The sequence below is a fragment of the Jaculus jaculus genome, chromosome 1 (genome assembly GCF_020740685.1).
Source record: "Jaculus jaculus isolate mJacJac1 chromosome 1, mJacJac1.mat.Y.cur, whole genome shotgun sequence".
NCBI classification, from domain to species: domain Eukaryota; kingdom Metazoa; phylum Chordata; class Mammalia; order Rodentia; family Dipodidae; genus Jaculus; species Jaculus jaculus.
Genome location: NC_059102.1, coordinates 11093260 through 11115853, shown reverse-complemented (window position 1 = coordinate 11115853; position 22594 = coordinate 11093260). Strand labels below are relative to the sequence as shown.

Here is a 22594-nt window from a genome sequence, read left to right as displayed (position 1 = left end):
CAGAGAGAAGGAGAAAGACAGAGAGAGAGTGAAAATGGGTGTGCCAGGGCCTCTGGCCAATGCCCCCTTGTGCATCTGGCTAACGTGGGACCTGGAGAATCAAACTTGAGTCCTTTGGCTGTGCAGGCAAAAGCCTTAACCACTAGGCAATATCTCCAGCCCTTGATTTTTTTTTTCCTAAGGTAGTGTAACAGTGTGCTACCAGTTCAAGAAAGTCTTTGAACCCTAAACCCTAGGTTCATGTCTAATTTTAATCAAAGAATTGAATAAAATAAGACTGAGAAGGGTAATTGTTAAGTTATTGTATTTATTGAGGGAAGTGCAGAGCCAAGGAAAGGGACCCATGTGGCTTGAGAGCCCAAGTGGAGGGCCAGGAAAACCCGTGGAGAGAAAAGAAGAAAAGAAAGTTTAAAGAGTTCCTGCCATGTGGTGAACTGGAGGGGGTAAAGAGCCCATGGGGGGAGTAAGTAAGGGCTGGGGACCTCCCCTCTGCTGGGCCTGGGCCAAGCCAAGGGGAAACTCGCCAGCAGGTGGAGGTTCCCAAGTGGTCGGGTGGTTCAAAAAGCATGCCCTCCCTCGCAAGCTTACTTATAAGCTTATGGTGGTGGGCACTATCTGTTGGTTCCTCACCTGAGGGGCAGCTGATTGGTTTGGGCTAGAGGTTGTCTCAGGAAGAGGCAAGCCATGACACCAAGTTCTAGGGACTGAACTTTGGCCAGCCATAATGTTAGGGCTCGATTTAAATCCTAGGAGAGACCTCCCTCCCAGGAGGAGCCCAGGTTATTTGTGAAAAATCTGATCAAGGCAAGAGATACGAAGTCAGATCCTGCTTTGATCTCTAGCAAAGTGGAGACCCCAAAGATAGGCCCAAAGAGCTTCTGTGTTTTTTATTTTTAATTTTCAGGGGCCCAGTCACCCTGACTGTCTAACGAGCTACCTGACTCTCCGTAGGGTCTCACTCTAGCCCAGGCTGACCTGGAGCTCACAGTGATCCTCCTCCTACCTCTGCCTCGTTGTTGTTTGTTTTTGCTTTTGCTTTGCTGTCACTCAGAGCTGCCAAAGCCTGAACAGCTTACTTGCAGCAGGGATCTCTTTTTTTTCTACTCCAACCACAGTTAGTCTCACTTTTAACAACTTATTCATGTTTTGAGAATCAAGAGACTCAATCCCATTTCAAGAGTAGCTCATGAGATAGCATAGCAGCTTCGGGCTACCCCAGGAACCCCTGAATTAGGGTCTTGAGTCCCACATGTGGTATTAGGGTGTATCATTTTGCTTCTCCTGCTTTTACTCCTGTCATGGATAAAATTAGTATCTAAACACTCTGCTACATATCCCCTTGAGTTACCACAAAGGTGAAAGTGACATACACACACACACACACACACGCACACACACACACACATGCCAGTCCTTCACAAAATCACTAAGAATTGTGCAATTTTATTTTTATTTACTTATTTATTTGACAGAGACTGAGGGAGAGAGAGAGAATGGGCACGCCGGGGCTTCCAGCCACTGCAAACAAACTCCAGACGCCTGCGCCCCCTTGTGCATCTGGCTAACATGGGGCCTGGGGAATTGAACCTGGATCCTTTGGCTTTGCAGGCAAAAGCCTTAACCACTAAGCCAGATTTGTGCAATTTTTTTTCCCTGGATTTAGCCAAAGCATATTCACACAGACCTCTGGAAAAACAGATGCTCTGTGAATGGATTTTGTGGGGCTACATGTTATTGGTAATCCTAGTGACTCATCATGCTCACAGCCAAAGCACAGTACATTCCCTTTCACAAGGGGACAATTCCTCACAACACAGTAGTAAACCAGCACCCAGACAGAAGCTTGTTTTAGGCCCTTTCCAGTGCTGTGTTCTCCAGAGGGCCTCGTCTTTCCTATACTGGGTGACTAAGCATGTGTAAAGGTTTTGTTAAACTTCACCTTCAGTTATTAAAACTCGGATTCCCCTGAGATGCTGATCTGATAGGCACTCTAGCAGGCTTTCTACCTAATAGTATAGGGAGATAAGGTCGACCAGCTCATGGAAGGGTTCCATGCTCACAGAGGGCAACTCTCACCAGGTCTCTGTCTGCAGGGGACTGGCCAGAGCTGCGGCTGGTGGGTGGCCCCAACCGGTGCTCAGGACGAGTAGAGATCATGCACCAGGGCGCCTGGGGCACCGTGTGCGATGACCTGTGGGACCTGAATGAAGCTGAAGTTGTGTGCCGCCAGCTGGGGTGCGGCCAGGGCATGTCTGCCCTCGGGAAGGCACACTTTGGAGAAGGCACCGGAAATATCTTCCTGGACAACCTGCAGTGTGCTGGAATGGAGCACTTCCTGGGCCAGTGTGCCCACTCGGGCTGGCTGGAGCACAACTGCGGCCACCATGAGGATGCTGGTGTCATTTGCTCAGGTACCCTCTCGGCTCCCAGGTGGACCCTGCCAGTGCCAGGGAACTCCACCATCACCTGCTAGCACTGGGAGCCCACCAGGGACAAAGACAGGATCCTCCAACACGGAGCACTCAAATTTTGCCATACTTTTAAGACTTTGTGAAATGCAAAGTTTAAGTTTCTCCAGGACTAGACCTCTTGATGCTCTCACTTGACAGTAAGAATTAAACCACTGTGTACTGTACTGAGGCATTCGGAGAACGTGTCTGAAGCAGGGAGGTGTTTGGGGGGTGACGTAAAGGGGATCCTCGAAGCAGGCAAGCTGAAAGGGACTGAGGCTGGCTCCGAGAGCTGCTGTGAACACCCAGATTGTGTCTGGGCAGCGTTCAGGGTTCCGTGTCTTCTGTACTGGTATATTCGTTTATCCGTTCATTTGCTTTGCAGTATCTTATGGGAGGCACCTATAACCTGGTCACATACGGAGGGGCCCATGTTGTTCTCAAGTTGCAGTGTTCTAGCAGGCAGTTGTCTAAGCTGAGAAGACCCCAGAGAGCACAGAGGGAAACTCATCTGCTGCAGTCGGTGCCTTCGCTCAGATGTGCTGCATTTGTAACTTCTCTTGTTGCAGTGACAAAAGCAACTTGAGGAAAGAAGAGAGCGTTCTGACTCTCCGTGTAAGAAGGGATGTAGTCCCTCATAGCAGAGGAAGTGTGGAAGCGGAGGGTGAGGACGCTGGTCCTGTTGTGTCCATAGCCAGGAAGCAGAGAGTAGGAAGTAGAGTGGACTGAAATACCCCAAGGCCCACCCCCAGTAACTACTTCCTACAGGTGCCATAATCTTGTAAAATAGCATCACCATCTGGGGGCCAGGCATTCGAAGACGTGAGCTGGTGGGGGATCGCTCACAGCCAAAGCACAGCGCGTTCCCTTTCACAAGGGAACAATTCCTCACAACATAGTAGTAAACCAGCACCCAGACAGAAGCTTGTTTTAGCCAGTGCTGTGTTCTCCAGAAGGCCTCATCTTTCCTACACCGGGTGACTAAGCATGTGTAAAGGTTTTGTTAAACTTCACCTTCACTTATTAAAACTCAGATTCCCCTGAGATGCTGATCTCTCACCTTCCTGTTTTGCAGATGCTGAAGACTCTGTGTCTAATGGTCCAGGTCAGTCATACCTTCGCTTGGTGGGACTTAAATACCAGCTGCCCTTGACTTTGTCCTTAGGCTACTTCTTCTTCTAACTCTTGAGTTCACCCCTTGTTGAAAATGCAGACATTTTCACACGTCAAGATGCCATTAGTAAGTCTTGTTGAGAAAAAAGAAGAAAGTCTGGTTGGAATTACTTTTTTATGTTTATTTTTTAGAGAGAGAGAATTGGCACACCAGGGCCTCAGCCCCTGAAATCGAACTCCAGCTGCTTGCACCACCTAGTGGGCATGTGCAACCTCGCACTGGCCTCACCTTTGTGTGTCTGGCTTTTATGGGATCTGGAGAGTTAAACATGGGTCCTTAGGCTTCACAGGCAAGCACCATAACCACTAAGCAATCTCTCCAGCCCTGTTATTACTTTTGATATTTTTTTACAAATGATGAGGCATTGCATGCATTATTTGCATAACCATATTTTCATATTTTGGGGGGTTTTTTGCATGTCTTTTGTACAGTATTCACCGGACAAAGAGTCAACATGTGTGATCATTCTTATGGCCCTTTCCCTCTGTGTCATCACACCAAGTGAAAGGTGCACACACACACACACACGACGCACTGTTTCAGGGTTTTGCATGTGCTCTTCTCTCTGGCCCAGAAGACTGTCCCCAGCTCTTCCACTGACTAAGCTCATCTCATGTTTTGAAGGAGTACCTCCCAGAATTCTCCTATCTGTCACCTTCACATGGTGACCTTTCTCTCTTATAGCTTTAGCATTGTATCAATGTATGTCTGTCACTAGTAAATCTCCTTGGTTATGGCTGCCCCTCAGTGGCTAACATGGGAGACAATCAGTAAATTCCATTTTCTTTTTAATTTTTGTGGGTGCATGCCCATGTATGCGTATGGGTGCCCATGTGCCATGGTGTGTGTGTGTGTATGTGTGTGCGTGTATGTGTGTGCATGTGTAGGCCAGAGGATGTCAACCTCAGATGCTGACCCTCTCCTTCCACCTTCTTTGAGACAGGATCTCTCTTGTTGCTTGGCCAGACTAGCTGGCCTATGTGCCTTAGGACTCCTCTGGCTCCACCTCCCGTTGCCATAGTTGCATTGGGATTACAGATGTGTGCACCACTTTGCACCAAGCTTCGTGAGGATACTGTGGAACACACTCAGATTGGCAGACTAGTGGAGCAAGTGCCTTTAACTGCAGTACTGTCTCCCCAGCCCCAATAAGCACTGTTGAAATGAAATGAAATTTTTCTGCATCCCTCCACAATATGCACCTCAGGAACCCAGGAGAAATGTGAGGAACAAGCCCCAAGACTCAAGCCTAGGCTGGGTACTACTGGGTCCCGGGTGAGGGTGTGGGATGGACTTACCCGCCTCATCTCTGTCTGCAGGGGACTGGCCAGAGGTGCGGCTGGTAGGCGGCTCCAGTCAGTGCTCAGGAAGAGTGGAGGTCCTGCACAAGGGGGCCTGGGGCACCGTGTGTGATGACCTGTGGGACCTGAACGAAGCTAAGGTTGTGTGTCGCCAGCTGGGGTGCGGCCAGGCTGTTTCTAGTCCTGGTGAGGCTCACTTTGGCCCAGGCTCAGGTGACATCTTCATGGATAACCTCCAGTGTTCTGGGGTGGAGCAATACCTTGGCCAGTGTGCCCACTCTGGCTGGTTGAATCACAACTGTGGCCACCATGAGGACGCCGGTGTCATCTGCTCAGGTATTCACTTTTCTCTTACGCAAATTGAAGACATTTTGAAACTTTCTTCTATGGATGGCATATTAATAACTTTTTTTGTTGCTGCAATGAATACCTAACGAAAGTTACTTAAGGACGGAAAGGTTTATCTTCACCATGGTTTAAAGTTATAGCCCATTATGATGGGCAAAGCATGGCCACGGGACCTTGAGGCAGCTGCTCACACTGAGGCAGCAGAGAGAAATGAATGATGCGGTCAGCTCACTTTCTCCTGTTAATTCAGACCAGGAACTCAGCCCATGGCATGGTGCTGCCGCACCATGTTAAAGTGGGTCCTCCAATTTCAGTTAGCCTGTTCTAGAAGCTTCCCTCACACTCATGTCCAAAAACTTGTTTCCAGGGTGATGCTAAGTCCCGTCAGCTTAAGAACCAGAGATTATCCATCCACCTGTTCACCCTGCGAGCGCCCCCTCAGGGCCCGGCTCTGGGCTCAGATGCAGGCCCCGTAGCTTCCAGCAGCATGTGGGAGGTTTGGGATATCTACAGGCACCAACACCATTTGGGGTATTAAAGAGTAGATTACAAGATCCCTCCCCCACAGACCATGACTAAGAAAGTTTGGAAAGGGGCTCAGGAGTTTAGGCTTTAACAAGTCACCCAGGGACTCTGCAATGGAATGGCCAGGGGTAATCCAGCCCTGACCATCGTGGGGCAGAGATGAGCCAGCTGCTAAGATTAACTCAGCGCCCTAAGCCAAGGACTCTCTCAGAAGAAAACTGAAGGTGCCTGAGGGGTAGTTCTGAGACTCAGGCTCCTACATCCAGAAGGGTCACAATCCTGTCCCTTTTCTCCTCTGTCCACCTTTCATCAGCTCACCTAACCCACTCTTTGGACGGACTTAAGTGAGTGACTTAAGTGAGTCTTTCTTTGTGTGTGCAGGTGCCGAAGACCTGTCTTCACATCCAGGTACGTCCAATGTTTTGTTCTAATTCAGGAAACTTCCCAATAATGATACTGGCAAAAAGGTAAAATGCTAGCAGCCAGACATTGTCCTGAGCTCACCACATATATAGAGAAATTCTTCAGCATATGATGGAATTATGTCACAGTAAACACGCTGTAAAAATAATGTAAGTCAAAAATGCACTTTGTACACCACTGAACTTTGTAGCTTAGCAACAGCACATTGTGAGGAGCTGATGTTCGCACACAGATCTTGTGACTGACTGGGAGCTGTAGCTCAAGTGAGGACCATACCACATATTGCTAGCCCAGGGTAGGATCCCAATTTGCATTCAAAGAGAGCTCTTGCTAATGCTATAGGACCTAGGAGTTCAGGGCAGTCTTCCCAGGCCTGTGAACCCCAACCTTCCCAACCTTTGGGTTCTTATATATCTTAACAAAGAATTGAGAAAACAGACTCTGAAAAGGGTAAATTGTGAATTATTAAAAGTTTGTTTAGGGCTGGAAGGATAGCTTAACAGTTAAGGTGCATGCCTGCGAAGCCCAAGGACCCAGGTTTGATTCTACAGGTCCCATATAAGCCAGATGCACATGGGGGCATATGCATCTGGAGTTTGTTTGCAGTGTCTAGAGGCCCTGACGTGCCCATTCTCTCTCTCTCTGTGATAAATAAATAAGTAAAAATAAATCTTAAAAAAAAACTTTTAAAAAGTTTGTTTAGGGGCTAGAGAGATGGCTTAATGGTTAAAGGTAGATGCCTACGAAGCCTAAGGACCCAGGTTTGATTCTCCATGTCCCACGTAAGCCAGATGTGCATGGTGTTGCATGCATCTGGAGTTCGTTTGCAGTGGCTGGAGGCCTTGGCATGCCCATTCTTTCTCTCTCTCTTTCTCTCTCTCTCTCTCCCTTTCTTTCTTTCTGTAATCAATAAATAAAAATGAATCTAAAAAAATTGTTTAGAAAGAAATTCTGAATTATGAGGCGAGAAAGGAAGTCCGTGCCCTGCCCAGCCATAGGGGTAGGTGGGAGAGCAGAGAGTTGGGGAAGGCTCTGAGAGAAGCCCATGAAGCAGGCCCACATGGGAACCCAGGCCAGAAGATTCTGAGGAAACACATACACACACCTGGGAAGCAGAACATGAGAGCTCAGTACCTTTACAATCACAGAGGGGCCAGGAAAGACTGAGAGACAGGATAGTGAAGGACCCAGGGCTTAAAGAGAGACCGCACATGGAACAGAGCTCCAGAGCCCCAGAGCCCCAGAGCCCCACAGCAGGGACCAGGAGATTCAGACACAGGAGAGCAGTGGTCAGGAGAGTAACTGTACACATAGCAGGCCCAGAGCTTGAGGACTTGCCAAGCGGGGACCGGGAGACTCAGACATCAGGAGAATGAGAAGCCAAGAGAGTGACAGCCCATGTGGCAAGTCACCCAATTAGGACAGACCTTGACACCAGACTCAGTTGTGTAAGGAAGAGACCTGATTGGTTTGTGGATTCAAGGGGCTGACCTGGGTGGGGATAGGCCACCTAGGTGTGTTCTCTTGGTGAAGAAGTAGGGAGTGCCCTTGCTGAGGAATTGCTTGTAGCCATCGTGGATGAGACTGGGTCAGACCCTGATTTCTAGTTTGACCAGGGTAGATGAGGCGGCATCTCCTTGTCTTTGAGCTTTATTCTTGGGTGTCGGCTTATAAAAAGCTACATTGCTCCTGTTTCTCCTTGGCTGAGATTATTGCTGATCATGGTTATTTAGAGAGGGATATGTTAGGTTTTGTGGAAGACAAGTTTGAGATACAGGGAGGTTTAGCAACTTACATCACTAAGCAAGTTACTGGTGGTACCAGAGTTTTATATTGATTGGCCTGACCCCAGAGTTTGAGTTCATGGAAGTCTTGTGACTTTTCTGCTTTAGAAGATCCTATATTGAACACCTCAGTGGTATATATCAGTAGTAAACACCAGAAATTAAAAAACTTGGACCAACGCATGCACTATGCATTCTGAAATGATGCTGGAGGTGAATGAAAGGGTATTTACTTTCACTATAGCCTCTTCCCAGAAGTAAATAGGATGCAAGAGTCTCTTGTTAAATTTATTTAATCCCCATGCCTGAGGACTAGGGAAATCAAAAACCCTGCCCTAGCCAGGCATGGTGGCATTTGCCTTTAATCCCAGCACTTGGGAGGCAGAGGTAGGAGGATCACCATGAGTTCAAGGCCACTCTGAGACTCCATAGTGAATTCCAGGTCAGCCTGGGCTAGAGTAAGACCCTGCCTCAAAAAAAGAAAATAAAAAATAAAACAAAAACACACACACAAAAAAACCTGCCCTGGGTAACTCTGTTAGGGAATAGCTTGGAGTGACAGACCCTTTTCCTTTATAGGTAGTCGCAGGGCCTCTTCACATAGTCTATGCAACAGTGTGGCCAGACATTTATAAGAGTTAAAAATGAGGCAGAGATGGACATTATACGACCATCACTTACTTTAGATTGTCCCCTCCAGCCTCAGAGGATACATAAGTCACAGTCACTGGATGAAGCATCTCTCTTGCTATATGCCTGGAGGAGACTTTGATGTGTGCTGGGTGACGTGGGCCAAGGCAAGATTAGAGTGTTGGGGTCATAAGTAAAATGGAAACGACTGTCTCTAGTTAAAAGTCTATGGTTACAGTCAAGAACAGTGGATATTCAAATGAAGGCGTAGGACATTTTCTCATTTACTGCAATGAATGATGGCTAAAAACGAAACAAGGTAAACAACGTTAAGTGGAAGGAACCGTTCTGTTTATCTATTGCTCTCCCAAAACTTCATGATTTAAACAACTACCATTTAGATGTATGCCATGGTTTTGTGAGTCAGGAATTTGGACAAGGCTCAGCTGGGAGATTCATCTGTTTCAGATCATCCAGCTAGGGTCGATGGTGCCATTCACATTGGGGATTCTTTGGAGAGCTCCTTATAGTCTCACTTTCATGACTGGTGCCTTGGCACGGATAGGAGATGGGAGAATACAGCTCTACAGTCCATCTGGCCCAATTCAACCTGTCTTCTTGAGACACAGTCCTGTAGTGGACATTCATAGATGTCTGTTCACCCTCCCCTACCACATATATGTAGACACAGGAAGCTCAACTCTCAAAGGCACAATATCAGTGTGACCTGGCACTGCTATTGTAACCTACCACTGTGATCACTGGAGGGTGACCTGCAGAGGGACACACCTGCACTGGGGAGGCATAGGTGGGAAGATTGAAAGGTTAGGGACAACCTGGGCTACATAGTGAGCCCTGTCTTTCAAAAAAGGACTGAATATTTATCTGAGTGTTAGAGCACTTTTGCAAGGCCCTGCGTTTGATTCCCCAGTGGTCCCTCCAAATGTGAGCAGTGGCAGAACTCTGGGATGCCTGGATGCATCTCTGCCCCCCACCATCAACCTCAGGAACAAGACAAGGGTCTGTGGGACCCTGCAAGGATTACAAAGGACAGAAAGAAGAAAGATCAAGCAACTTTATAATGTTTAGGGGCAAAGTCAATAAAGCACATTATTTTCAAATTCCTCTGAAATCACCAGACGATTCCAAGTTTTCTGCTTATTTATGCAGCTGCTGATTTCCTTATACACATGTATGGGTCTTTCTGTCTCTGCTAATCTGACAACCAATATGAAAGAATCAGATTTCACCACCATCTTGTTGAACCTCCAAATTTCCTGAAATCGCAACTCCAGTTGGAACATACTGGGTCAAAGGAAACACAGCCTACCCAGCAAAGCTATGAAACAGTACTGAGAGGAGGACCCTTCCCCTCCCTGACTCACCAGATCCCCAACTTGTTCCCCAACCTCCTCAAACCCCTTTACACAGGAAACAGTCTGTCTCCTTGTCTCTGCTTTCCAGTATCTCAGGATATTGATCTCCATATTCCTCCCACTGAGCAAAGCTGCCACTTTGGAAAGACAAATGTAACATTTCTCAAATGACGAGAGCCAGGGGAAAGACAAAATTCTCACACAGTGATGCTTTGAGACCCATCAGAATTAAACTGAATGGTTTCCAAAGACATAATAAGCTCAAGATCTTCTCAGACAGCAGTATGTGCCCACCCAGATGACTGACACCTTACTGCCCTTGACTACTGGCTGTGAGCTGGTCATTCGGAGGGTCACTTGGGTGATCCCATGTGGTCACATCCTGACATCCTTTTTCCTTTTGTTTCAGGAGGAAGCAGCTCTTGCGGAGGGGTCATTTCCAGTCCCTCTGGCTCATTTTCTAGCCCACACTATCCAGAAAACTACCCAACAGACATCCAGTGTGTTTGGGAGATCCACGTGGATAAAAAATCCCGCATAGAACTCGTGATTCCAAACTTGAAGTAAGAAAACAATTTTAAAGAGAAGGTTCTAAGTAAGAATATTGGCCTGAGAAATTATGTTATTATTTATCTAGGGGGCAAGATGTGGGGTGTCATCAGCACACAAAGCTGTCTGGTTTTCTGAGTCCAAGCTTAGGATAATTTTATAGAGATATCCAGTGAGTCATCTCTAGCTGGAAAAACTCAGAGTGTGTTAATACACCTGGCACAGCCCTACTTCAATAGTTTTCCTTTTAATTTTCTTCTAAAAATATCACAATGTATGCTCCTTTGACTTTGTAGCATACTAGGTACTAGTATTTGCTTTTTCAGGTCTTCTTTGGCTTATCTACGTTTTATATGAACATTAAGACATTCCTTTTATACAAATCAGTCAACTAATCCAGGCTTAAGCTGTGCATTTTCTATGTTTCCCAAAACAGAAGAGTCACTGCCTTACCTCTGACCTGAAAAGAATAAATGTTACAAAGTAACCGCATCCATTTATCCATGACATAAAATAATTGTTGGCATTAAAAAAATATTTTTTTTTAATTTGAGAGAGAGGCAGACAGAAACAGAGAATGGGTACACCAGGATTTCCTGCCATTGCAAATGAATTCCAGATGCAAATGCCACTTTGTGCATCTGGCTTAATATGTGTACTGGGAAATTGAACCAAGGCCATCAGGCTTCGCAAGCAAGCACCTTTAACCACTGAACCATCTCTCCAGCCTGGCAGTTTTAAAATATTGTGTGCCCAAGCTCAACTATATGCTGTGTGTGTGTGAGTAAGCAGACATGTATGTGTCATGTGTGTTCATGTAGAGGCCAAAGGACATAGTCCCAGGGTGCTGTCCAACTTTGGTTTTTGTTTATTTTTTGTCTGTTTGTTTTTCAGGTAGGGTCTCACTCAAGCCCAGGCTGCCCTGGAACTCACTCTGTAGCCTAGGCTAGCCTCAAAATCATGCAGCTCTCTCACTTCAGCTGCCTGGGTGCTGGGACCACAGGCATGAACAGCAATGCCCAGCTTTTCTTCTTTTGGAGGCAGGGTCTCTCACTGTCCTGCAGTTTACAGGCTAGGCTGGCCAGCCAAAACACCATAGGAATTCACCTACTCTGCCGCCTCAGAACTACATGGACTACATGCTTATGCCACCACACCCTGCTTTGAAATATTTTTATTTATATATTTGCCAGGAGAGAGAGAGAGAATGAATGGTGAGAGAGGAGAGGGAACGGGTGCACCAGGGCCTCTTGTCTGTGCAAACAAACTCCAGATGCATGCACCACTTTAAGCATTGGGCTTTACATGGGTCCTGGGGAATCAAACCCTGGCCCTGAGGTTTTGCAAGAAATCACCTTTAACCACTGAGATATCTCTGCAGCCCCTAATGCCCTGCTTTTTGCATGGAGTCTGGGGATCGAACTCAGATCCTCATACTTGGAAGGCAAGCACTTTACCGACCGAGCCATCTTCATAACCCCTGAACTGTAAGAATTTCTGCTTTTCCATACTCCGGGGTAATTGTAGCCCAGAGATGTATGTCTCTGTCATTCCCTACAGAGCTGGAGAAAATGAAATCACAGAGAATTATCTTTGCCAAGCACAACCGGTGTAGATCCGTCTGATGTCACATGCCCAGCTCTTGCCAGTATATGGTTTTGGAGCAGAGTCTGCACATGGCCCTTCTTGCAGAAGAACAAAAACATGAAACGCCATGATCACCAGCCTCGGCCAGGCCCTGGACTGTTCAGTAATGGCTGTGCCAGTGCCATGGGCTAATACCTACTCTCAACCAAAACAAAACAGAAAAGTCCCAAATCATATTATGCAAGAGATTTGCCTTAAAACTTATTGTACAGTTGTGACTTTAAGCTTCATACACCCCTCAGGCAAAGAAATAGAGCATTCATGAAGCACTTGGAAAGACTCATTAACAGTTCAAGTTGTATGACTGGCACATTTTTGGTCTTTGTTTTGTTTGTTTTGTTTTGTTTTGTTTTGTTTTGTTTTGTTTTGTTTTGTTTTGTTTTGTTTTGTTTTGTTTTGTTTTTCGAGGTAGGGTCTCACTCTGGTCCAGGCTGACCTGGAATTAACTATGTAAACTCAGGGTGGCCTCGAACTCACAACAATCCTCCTACCTCTGCCTCCCAAGTGCTGGGATTAAAGGAGTGTGCCACCACATCCGGCTCCACATTTTTGGTCTTGATACTGATGATGCGGTACTGTAGCCCTAACACTTCACTTCCATTCCTTCAGCCTGGAAGACATACTGGGATGCCCCTATGACTCTGTTGAGATCTTTGATGGCCCCAGGATCGCATCACTGTCCATGGGGAAGTTCTGTGCACCAGCAGCTGTCATCTTTTTCTCCTCCTCTGACATCATGACGGTGGTGTTCCGAAGTGATTACATGATAACCAACACGGGCTTTTATGCTATGTTTAATTCAATTTCACAGGATGGAAGGAAGTCAGGTAGGAAGCTTCAAGAAGCTTTTGAATATAAAAGAGAACACTTTCAAGCAGGGTGTGGTGGCACATGCATTTAATCCCAGCACTTGGGAAACAGAGGTAGGAGGATCACTGTGAGTTTGAGGCCACCCTGAGACTCCATAGTGAATTCCAGGTGAGCCTGGGCTCGAGTGAGACCCTATCTTGAAAAAAAGAGAGAGAGAGAACAGTTTCTAATGAGAGACTCTCCTATTCAAAGGCCTAAGATTTGGATTCAGTTGTTTTTGTTTTTTGAAAATTACTTTTAAAAATATTTTTATTTATTTATTTAAGAAAGAAGGGAAGGGCTGGAGAGATGGCTTAGTGGGTAAGCACTTGCCTGTGAAGCCTAAGGACCCCTGTTTGAGGCTTGATTCCCTAGGACCCACGTTAACCAGATGCACAAGGGGGCGCACGCATCTGGAGTTCGTCTGCAGTGGCTGGAGGCCCTGGCGTGCCCATTCTCTCTCTCTCTCTATCTGCCTCTTTCTCTCTCTGTCTGTCACTCTCAAATAAATAAATAAAAATAATAAACACACAAAAAAAATTTAAAAAAAAAAGAAGGGAAAAGAGAGGAAGAGAGAATTGGCACAGCAAGGCCTCTAGCCATTGCAAACAATTTTGGACACATGTGCCACCTTGTGCATCATCTGGCTATATGTGGGTACCAGGGAATTGAACTTGGTTCCTTTGGCTTGGTCAGCAACTGCCTTAACCACTAAGCCATCTCTCCAGCCCAAGATTCAGTTTTGAAAGACACTTCCCAAACCTACCCCCATCAGCCCTGCTACATTCTTCTCACCAGGAGGGCCTGTTAGTAAAGTGGCAAGCAATTAATAAAACTGTGGTGTGTATCATGAAACAGGTTTCTGCAAAGGATAGCGGTGAGAAGGCCAGGCAGCTCCCTTCCACGAGACAGCTAGCTGTATGCTGTCTCGGGGCCTCAGATGAACCCTGTGAGCAGCAGTTCCTGGGGTAGTGCTGAAATGTGAAGGAACCCTGGAGCCTCCCCTTCCACTCCATACCTAGAACGCACCAGGCAGCGGGCCCACCTCAGTGAGAGGTTCGGGGACTCCCGACAGCCGTGACGCCATAGACACGCATTGCACAGCCAGGCCCAGTTTTCATCCTGTAAAGGACTGTGCCAGCTGTGGACCTTCTGCTGATCAGAGGTCCCTTCAGAAGCACCAATAATGCTTTGAGGCCACCAGAAAACCAGGCGGGACATCTCTGGCCACAGTTTGGGCTTGTTCATTTCTGAAGAAAAGAACAATGCCTTGTATATGACCCTGGAAGTTATGCTCAACACTGCCTCAAGGCAGCTGCTGAAATCCAGGCCTCTCATGTTCTGAGCACCACCATTCCCTCAGTAATGGCTACTGCAATGGGTTACTGTGTTACTGGCAGGCCCTGTTATAGATGTAAGTAGAGCTCCCTGCTTTGTATTCCGGCACGGGTGCGGGTTAGTACAAAGACACAGATGAATAAATAGGCCAGATGCCTTTGGGGACACGAATGATACAAGGTAAAGGGAATCCTGGGAATAAAAAGCAGGAGACAGAGTAGACAGTGCCTCGATGGAGGATGGGGCTACTGTGGACTGAATGGATGGGCTTTCTGAGGAGACGTGATGATTAACAATGAGGGGTCATTCTAGGAAAAGAGAAAAGTTAGTTCAAAGGCTTTCAGGGTTCAGGGAAACATTGGATATATTGGAACAACATCAACAAAAATCCATTGAGGCAGACAGAACATGGGCACATGTTAGGGAAGACTTCCTTAAGATCCCTCCAGAAGGCAACAGGTAATTTCAGCTGACTACAGCCCTTTGACCCAGAAATAGCCATTGCATCAGACTCTACAAAGGCCCAGTCATCCTGTTGTGGTTCAGGGGACTAAATCTACACCTATCTAAGACACAGGCAAAAAAACAAACAAAAAAAAAAAAAACTGCAAGTGGGAGCCTGCTACCCCGTAGCTAGTACATGGTAAGATCCTCAGTGACCACAACTTCTGGGTGCTTAGGTGTGTTTTGCCCGCATGCTCTCACTGGTTCATCCCCAAAAACCTCTGAGATAGATGCTTGCTGAAATACTCATTTTATACATGAGGGGACTGAGGCTCAAAGATTCACCCTGAAAGCTGAGTGGGATTCAACCCTAGTTCCTGGCTCACTCTGCCACCCGTGGGCATACAGTGGTGTCGAGACAACGTGAAGGTTTTGCTCCGGTTCTTGTCCTGGCCACAGCACAGAACTAGATGTCACTGACCACGTAAATCTTCCAGGCTCCACAGTGAACTCCTTCTCTGTTTAGAAGGCACACCGGTGCTGCGGCTGGTGGGTGGCTCTGGACGGTGCTCAGGGCGCGTGGAAGTCTTCCACCAGGAGGCCTGGGGAACTGTGTGCGACCATCTGTGGGACCTGAAGGAAGCCGAGGTCGTGTGCAGACAGCTGGGGTGTGGACATGCCATTGCGGCTCCCGGGAAGGCTTACTTCGGCCCAGGCTCTGGAGACATCCTCCTGGACAACATTCAATGCTCGGGAAGCGAGGCCCACTTTGGCCAGTGCCCCGTCTCTGGCTGGTCAGACCATAGCTGTGGACACCATGAGGATGCTGGAGTTATCTGCTCAGGTACCTTTACCTCCATGGCAGCTCCCTTCTTTGAGGCATCGTAGTGATGGGTGAAGGCCACGTGTAGAGCAGAGCCAGGAGATTAAAGGATGGTGGCCAGCAGGTAAAGGTCCCTTGAGTCAGGTAGACAGAATGCTGAGAGCCCGACTGTTCTGAAGACAGTCATCAGGGCCGTTCACTTGGCTTGCCCTGTACTCTGCACCTTTCCCAGGGGCGAAGCTACCTTGACAGGAACAAAAAAAATAACCTTCTGCTCGCTTATGTCACATGATGTCTACCTCTGTGAAAATGCTCATGCTGTAAAGATCACCAATTCGTTTCCTTTAAAAAACAATATGCGTATGTAATGTTTAAGAGCCCATGGGTGGGTGGGTACATGTGCAAATGTGTGTGTGTGTGTTTGCACATGTGAAGGCCACAGGTTGATATTGGGTATCCTCCTCAATCACTCTCTGCTATACTGACTCAAACAGGGTTTCTCGTTTGAACCGGGAGTTCATAGACTCACCTAGCGTAGCAGGTCACCGGCCCCTGTGTGCACCTCACAAGCATGAGGTCACAGGTGGGCTGCCGCCTTTGTCCAGCACTTCCACGGATTCTGGGCACCCAAATGCAGACCCTCCCACCTGCATAGCAGTGCTTTATCCACTGAGCTCGCTCTAAATGCCCCTCCCCCCCCCCACTAATCACCATTTCTTTGTCTTCATGTAATTTAATGCAGATTCTCTAAACTTACTTCTTTTCTGTTCCTACAGATGCTGAGGACTGGCCTGAAGCTATGACGCTTGCTCCCCCGGGTGGGTCTGACGATGTGAATTCAAGTTAAAGAGAAATCTAACCTGTGTTTTGATCTGGACACTGGTGGAAAATGATCACACCAGTGATTTCTTGTTCAAATCACATACTAGAATCACCCAGGGCACCTCTGAGAGTCCCAGTATCTAGATTCTGCTAATATCCAACACTATTCTTGGAAAGAATGAAGAAAGATGGGCAGAGAGATAGCAGGCATTGCTGTCTACTTCTCATGTCGCAGCTGGCTGAGAAAGCAGACAATGGGGCTAAGAGGAGACAGGGAATTGTCAAACCATCTGGCCTGTCTGGATCAAAGTACTTCTCCACTAAACTTCATGTGAAACATAGTGAGGTACCAGTGTCCCTACAAAAAAGTTTTCAAAACTCCTTTCCCCTTGGCCTGCTCTGTGGTAGGAGCTGAGGATATATAATATTGAAATATGTGTCACATAGAAATCACAGCCAACAGGACACATGGAAAGAGAAGGGATTTTAGATGCCCTGGACTTGCCACGGAGGCCCATCTCCCTTCAACAGAACCTTGGTCCAGTGTGCCCTACCCATCCTGTCTAAGGACTCTGGGTTTTGGATTCTTGAATTTTGGTGCTTGATACATTGCTACAGACACAGTAATATGCTCAAAGGCCAGTGATACAATTCCTATTACCTGGCCAGTCAGGACATCCCTAGACTTGGTGAACCTAACACCTAGCAGAAAAGAAGTCATGGAACTATGCATTATCTGTGATTTTCTGATGAGTTGGCTTAAAAGAGGGGAGAGTCATTATCCCAGATAAGGTAGGGGAAAAAGAAAGAATTGAGTGTGTCTATACTCTTAATTAAAATGCTGGAGTAGTGAGGTGTTCATTCATTTGCACTTACATGTAAAATGGCTGCATGATGCTGGCTGTCCCTTGACTCTCTTTGTTTGTGACTTTTGCAGTTGCCATTTCTCCAGCCCATGCACCACACAGTAAGTGTCTTTACTGAAAGCAAGAACTATGACTTATGAAGTTGAGTGGAATTGTGACAAATCAGAGCAGAGTGGATTTCTGTCAGCCTTGTGTGACATGAGGGGCGGATGGAGCCCTTACAGATTTGTCAGCCGCCCTCACTTGAGCTGCGCTGGCTGGAATGACAGGAATATATGGACACCATCAATGAGGCCTCCACACATACATGTACATTTGTGTAGCTAGTATCACCCTCACTCAGTTTGAGGATTGTCGCGAGCACTCTCAAAGATGATTGGTTGAGAGGATTCCGCCCACGAAGGTCAATGATACTCAGACACTGGTATACTTGCAAAGGAGTTTACTGGGATGAAAGTCACACACAAGCAAGTCCAAACTATCACAACTAATATTATAGCTAATATAATATATAACCAAATTATATTCATCACTACTAACACAAGAATATTTCTAACAAGTCTAACATGTATACAACCTGATAACGCGAGACTTGGGTTGCAGTAACACGAGACTTGAGTTGCGACGTTTCTGACGCTTTACGACCTGGTAACGCGAGACTTGGGTTGCGACGTTTCTGACGCTTTGCGACCTGGTAACGCAAGACTTGGGTTGCGACGTCTCTGACGCTTTACAACCTGGCAACGCGGGGTCCGTGCTGCGACTTTTTCTCTCGGTTCGATCGTTCGGACAGCGTGTCGGGCAGATGAATTCGGATCGGTGATGCGTCTCGCGGAGGTCTCGGTCCGGACTGCTGAGTAACCTTTCAGTCAGTCATAGTGTTGGGAAGACTGAGCCAACGGTTGCTGATCAGCTGGGGTTTTTATACCTTCCACTACTTATCTAGAGTTCCACACACACACCTGCTAATCTCTACTATGTCACCGCACACAGCTTAGTCTTAGTTCTGCTTACAAACTTTGACTTTGCACTTTTTACTCTCACAACAAACTTGTTTATCCTAAACTGGCCCTGGACCATATGCTGGTCCTTACATGCTCATAACAGAGGATCACATCTGCCAGCCTCCTTGTGCCCAGTCAGAAGTACAGCTACTTATATTGGCCAAGCCACAACTATGTCAAAACCAGCATAATCCCCTCCCAGCGTGGTTCCACTGTTGAATTTAATGGAATTCTGTATTCTATACCTGAGAAAAGGCCACGTGCAGTCTGAAGAGACCACACATAAGTCTCTTGTCTGCTCCCACAGAAGGAAGTGACTCTTGTGGGGGAGTAATTTCAAGTCTCTCCGGCTCCTTCTCCAGTCCCTGGTACCCTACAAACTACCCCACTAATATGGAGTGCATCTGGGTGATTCGCGTGGGTGAGAAGTTCCACATCGAGCTGACAATCCCAAGCCTGAAGTAAGTATCTTGCCTTTCTCTACTTTAAAGGCCAGGCTTGGGGCTGGAGAGATGGCTCAGCAGTTAAGTTAAGGCACTTTTCTGAAAAGCCCAAAGACTGGGGTTCAACTTCCCAGTACCCACATGAAGCCAAAGAGATGCACAAGATGGCGCATGCATCTGGAGTTTGTTTGCAGTAACTTATGGGCCCTCTGGTCCTGGTACACCTGTTCTCTCTCTCCCTCCCCCTCCCTGTGTGTGTGTGTGTGTATGTGTTTGTGTGTGTGTGCATCTGTCTGTCTGTCTCCTCTCTCTGCTTGCAAATAAATAAATAAATTTTTTTTAAAAATGTTTAAAGGACAGGCTTGATCTAAGTCTTTGCTTTTCTGAGAGGGATGCCTTTCCATGGAACAAATCCACTCACATTTTAGGTGAGAATTGGTCTGGTTGTCTTTGTTGTGGGAGTCTCTTACTCAGTTAGCTTAACCTCCTCTTTAGTGTGATGCCGTGAGCATCTAGACACCAAGACATGGAGCCTGGGCTGGGTGGCCCTCACATGAAGACTTCACTCCTGCACCCTCACGTGCCTCCATCAGCGAGCAAGTTTCTTCCTCCTGCTCTTCCTTGGTCCCGTGGTTGAATCATCCTTTTCCCAGAGGCTACATAAAGCAGTTGGCTTCCCCTTCCCTTCAAGAAGTTCTGTCGTGTCCTTCCTGGATTCTCCTACAGATTCCTTCCTCCCACATGCACCTGGTACCTCAGACTTCTTTCTCTAATTGTCACCCACTTTAAAGCAATTAACTGCATTTTAATGTGTATTTACATGCATGTACATGCAGTTAACCACATTTTAATGTGTATGTACATGTATGTACACACTGTTGTCCCTTGTGGTTGACGAAAGACTGGTTCCAGGATCCCCTTCACCTGCCACAGAGGCTCATGGCCTTTATATCAAAGGTCATGGCATTTGAATGGAAACCCCTTGCACATATTCCAGTACACTTCAGATCATACCAGATCACTTACAACTCCTAGTACAATGTGAGTGCTGTGTAAATATTCACTATGGTATCTTGTTTAAAGAATCATAACAAGAAAAAATTTATTTTTGTTCAGTACAGACGTTTTTTCAAATATGTTTGTTATGCACTTGATTGGATCCTTACATGCAACGGTTACAGACACGTGGGACTAACTACATACCTATGCATGTATTCGGTAGATGAGTAATTTTAATGGGAAAAATAGTTTTCCTGATATGATTAAACCATTGTTTCATTTTTCTACATTGACTTACATCTGGCTCATCTGTCTTCCTGACTTTGTCCCAAAGAATGTCCCAGACCTCTGCACTGCTTTCTGTCTGTGTTCATGAGCCCCAGCAATCAACGGCTCCAAGTGCTGCCTTCAAATGCATAGAAAGGATGGGCACTGCAGAATAGATTCTGCCAGTTTTACATGGTTGCCAAATCCCATTTAGGTAGGAGCATTGTGTATTAAGAGCAAAATATGTTTTTATTCATTTATTTAATGTTGGGCTTCAATCTAGGGCTGGGTTTGGAGGGTGGAACAAGCTAGACAAGGCCTCTGCTCCCATGAGTTTGCATCCTAAATGGAAAGACAAACAGTAGTGAATAAACCATTAACTCAGCAGGTTACTTCAGACAGTGATATGTTGATAAGTGCCAGGAAGCAAAAGCAGTAGACATCCGTCATTCTGGGTGAGAGTGCAAAGGAGAAGGTGGCAGTGGGTATGGTGGTTGGTACAGCTCTCTGACCACCCAGGTTAGACGAGGCTTGTTTGAAACATGTGGCAGTGGGTAGGATTGGTTGGGACGGCTCCCCGACCATCCAGATTAGATGAAACATGTCATGAAATGTGATTTTTAACAGGCCATTTGGGATGTTGGTGAGAGGAGCCCTCTCAACAGGTCCAGGCATGTTCACAGACATCGTCATTTCTCCCCGCTTGGGGTCTCCATGAATGTTCTACTCAATGAGACACTGTGGAGTTCGTTCTACAACCCCATTGAGTGGCAGAATTTGGATGGAAGGATTGGAGATACTAAGGAGATTTTTAGGCTGGAGAGAAAGAATGTGGGGAAGGCAGGATTCAGGGTTCGGGAGATGGCTCAGTCACAAAGTGCTCAATGCCCAACCGTGAGGACCTGAGCCAGGATCTCAGCACCTCTAAGGGTTTCTTATAAAATGCTAGGTGTGGTGGAATGCACCTGCAATTTCAAAGTGAGGGAAGTAGAGACAGGTGATCCCTGGGGCTTAGCTCATCTGGCATAGTGGTGAGCTCTGGGTTCAATGAGAAACCCTATCTCAGAAAAACAAAACAAAACTGGCTGAAGAGATGGCTTGGTGGTTAAGGAGCATGCCTGCAAAGCCTAAGGACCCAGGTTTGATTCTCCAGGTCCCACATAAGCCAGATGCATATGGTGGTACATGAGTCTGGAGTTTGTTTGCAAGTGGCTAGAGGCCCTTGCAGGCCCATTCTCTCTTTCTCTCTCTCTGTGTGTCTCTAATAAATAAAAATAAATAAATCTTTAAAAAGAATTGACAAAAAACCTCTGATATCAGCCTATGACCTCCACATATATACATACATATGTGTGCCCACACACTATATAAGCATACATATGCAAAAATATATATATTTAAAAATATAAACCAGGATTCTAGGTGGAGGCCAACAAAATAGACTAGAGGAGAGGATTGAGTCTGACAGGCCAGGGCTGTCCCAGGAGGGAAAACCCAAGAAACTCTTAGAGGTGAATTGATGAGAGGGATGTGTGAAAAGGAGATGGAGGGATGCCTGTGCTTCCTTGGGGAGACTAATGGTGTCTTCCTCTCCTCAGACTAGAGGACATCTACGGGTGCCCTTATGACTTTGTTGAAGTGTTCGACGGACAGCCAGCTGCCTCACTGTCCATGGGCAGAGTCTGCTCTGGGGCAGAGCTCACGTTCACCTCCTCCTCACATGTCATGACCGTGGTGTTCAAAAGTGATGCTGTGATCACCAACACCGGGTTCTATGCTCTGTTCAACGCCATTCAGCAAGATGAAGGGCCAACTGGTGGGTATCCTGACATGGGTCCTGGTGGGCCACATGTCTAGCGCTTGTCCTTTTCCTTTAAGAGAGGAGACACATTCTAAAGCCGACTGGCATTCATCCGCCTTCACTGCTGACATTCACACACTGATAGCCCCAGTCCTCAGCCCTGCTTCCACCAACCCTGGGATATCCCCTTCCACAGCCTCACTGAAGAAACAGATGTCTGAGGTCTCTGTCTTTCATTGTTTGTGTGTGTCATAGAGGACCCAGCTGGAACCCTCCTTTCCCAAATGAAGCAGAATTGAATAATAAATAAATAAATTTTTTAAAGCTGGGTGTGGTGGCACACACCTTTCACTCTAGCAATTGGGAGGCAGAGGTAGGAGGATCACCGTGAGTTTGAGGCCACCCTGAGAGACGACACAGTGAATTACACATCAGCCTGGGCCACAGCAAGACCCTAGCTCAAGAAAAAAAAAAAAAGGAAGGGGAAGCAAAGATGAAAAGAAATCATTCTGGAACAAAACTCTCTCTCTGACTTCAAGTGAATTTAGCGCACGCCGTACGGAACACCCGTGGACCTCTGGAGTTCTATAGCAGGATACAGGGACTATCCCAAAGCTCTCAGGGCAATGTGTAAGTTATTTTCCAACTGCGATACCTGGAGAGTTTAGAAGAGACTCTAAAATCATTAACAAGCATTAAATGATAGTCAGTCACAAACCAGGACTAACCTA

General features: G+C 46.7%; 1 protein-coding gene across 1 annotated transcript in view; it reads left to right on the top strand.

Annotated features, from left to right (window-relative positions):
* LOC105944059 (deleted in malignant brain tumors 1 protein-like) overlaps positions 1-22594 on the top strand; it is an 85574-nt gene that overhangs the window by 16498 nt on the left and 46482 nt on the right. Inside the window, exons 11-19 of the mRNA XM_045141712.1 lie at positions 2037-2411; positions 3526-3555; positions 4944-5261; positions 6180-6206; positions 10349-10574; positions 12817-13034; positions 15365-15682; positions 18604-18814; positions 21661-21878. Of these exons, the coding sequence (XP_044997647.1) occupies positions 2037-2411; positions 3526-3555; positions 4944-5261; positions 6180-6206; positions 10349-10574; positions 12817-13034; positions 15365-15682; positions 18604-18814; positions 21661-21878 (1941 nt within the window). The remainder of the gene's footprint in view (positions 1-2036; positions 2412-3525; positions 3556-4943; positions 5262-6179; positions 6207-10348; positions 10575-12816; positions 13035-15364; positions 15683-18603; positions 18815-21660; positions 21879-22594) is intronic.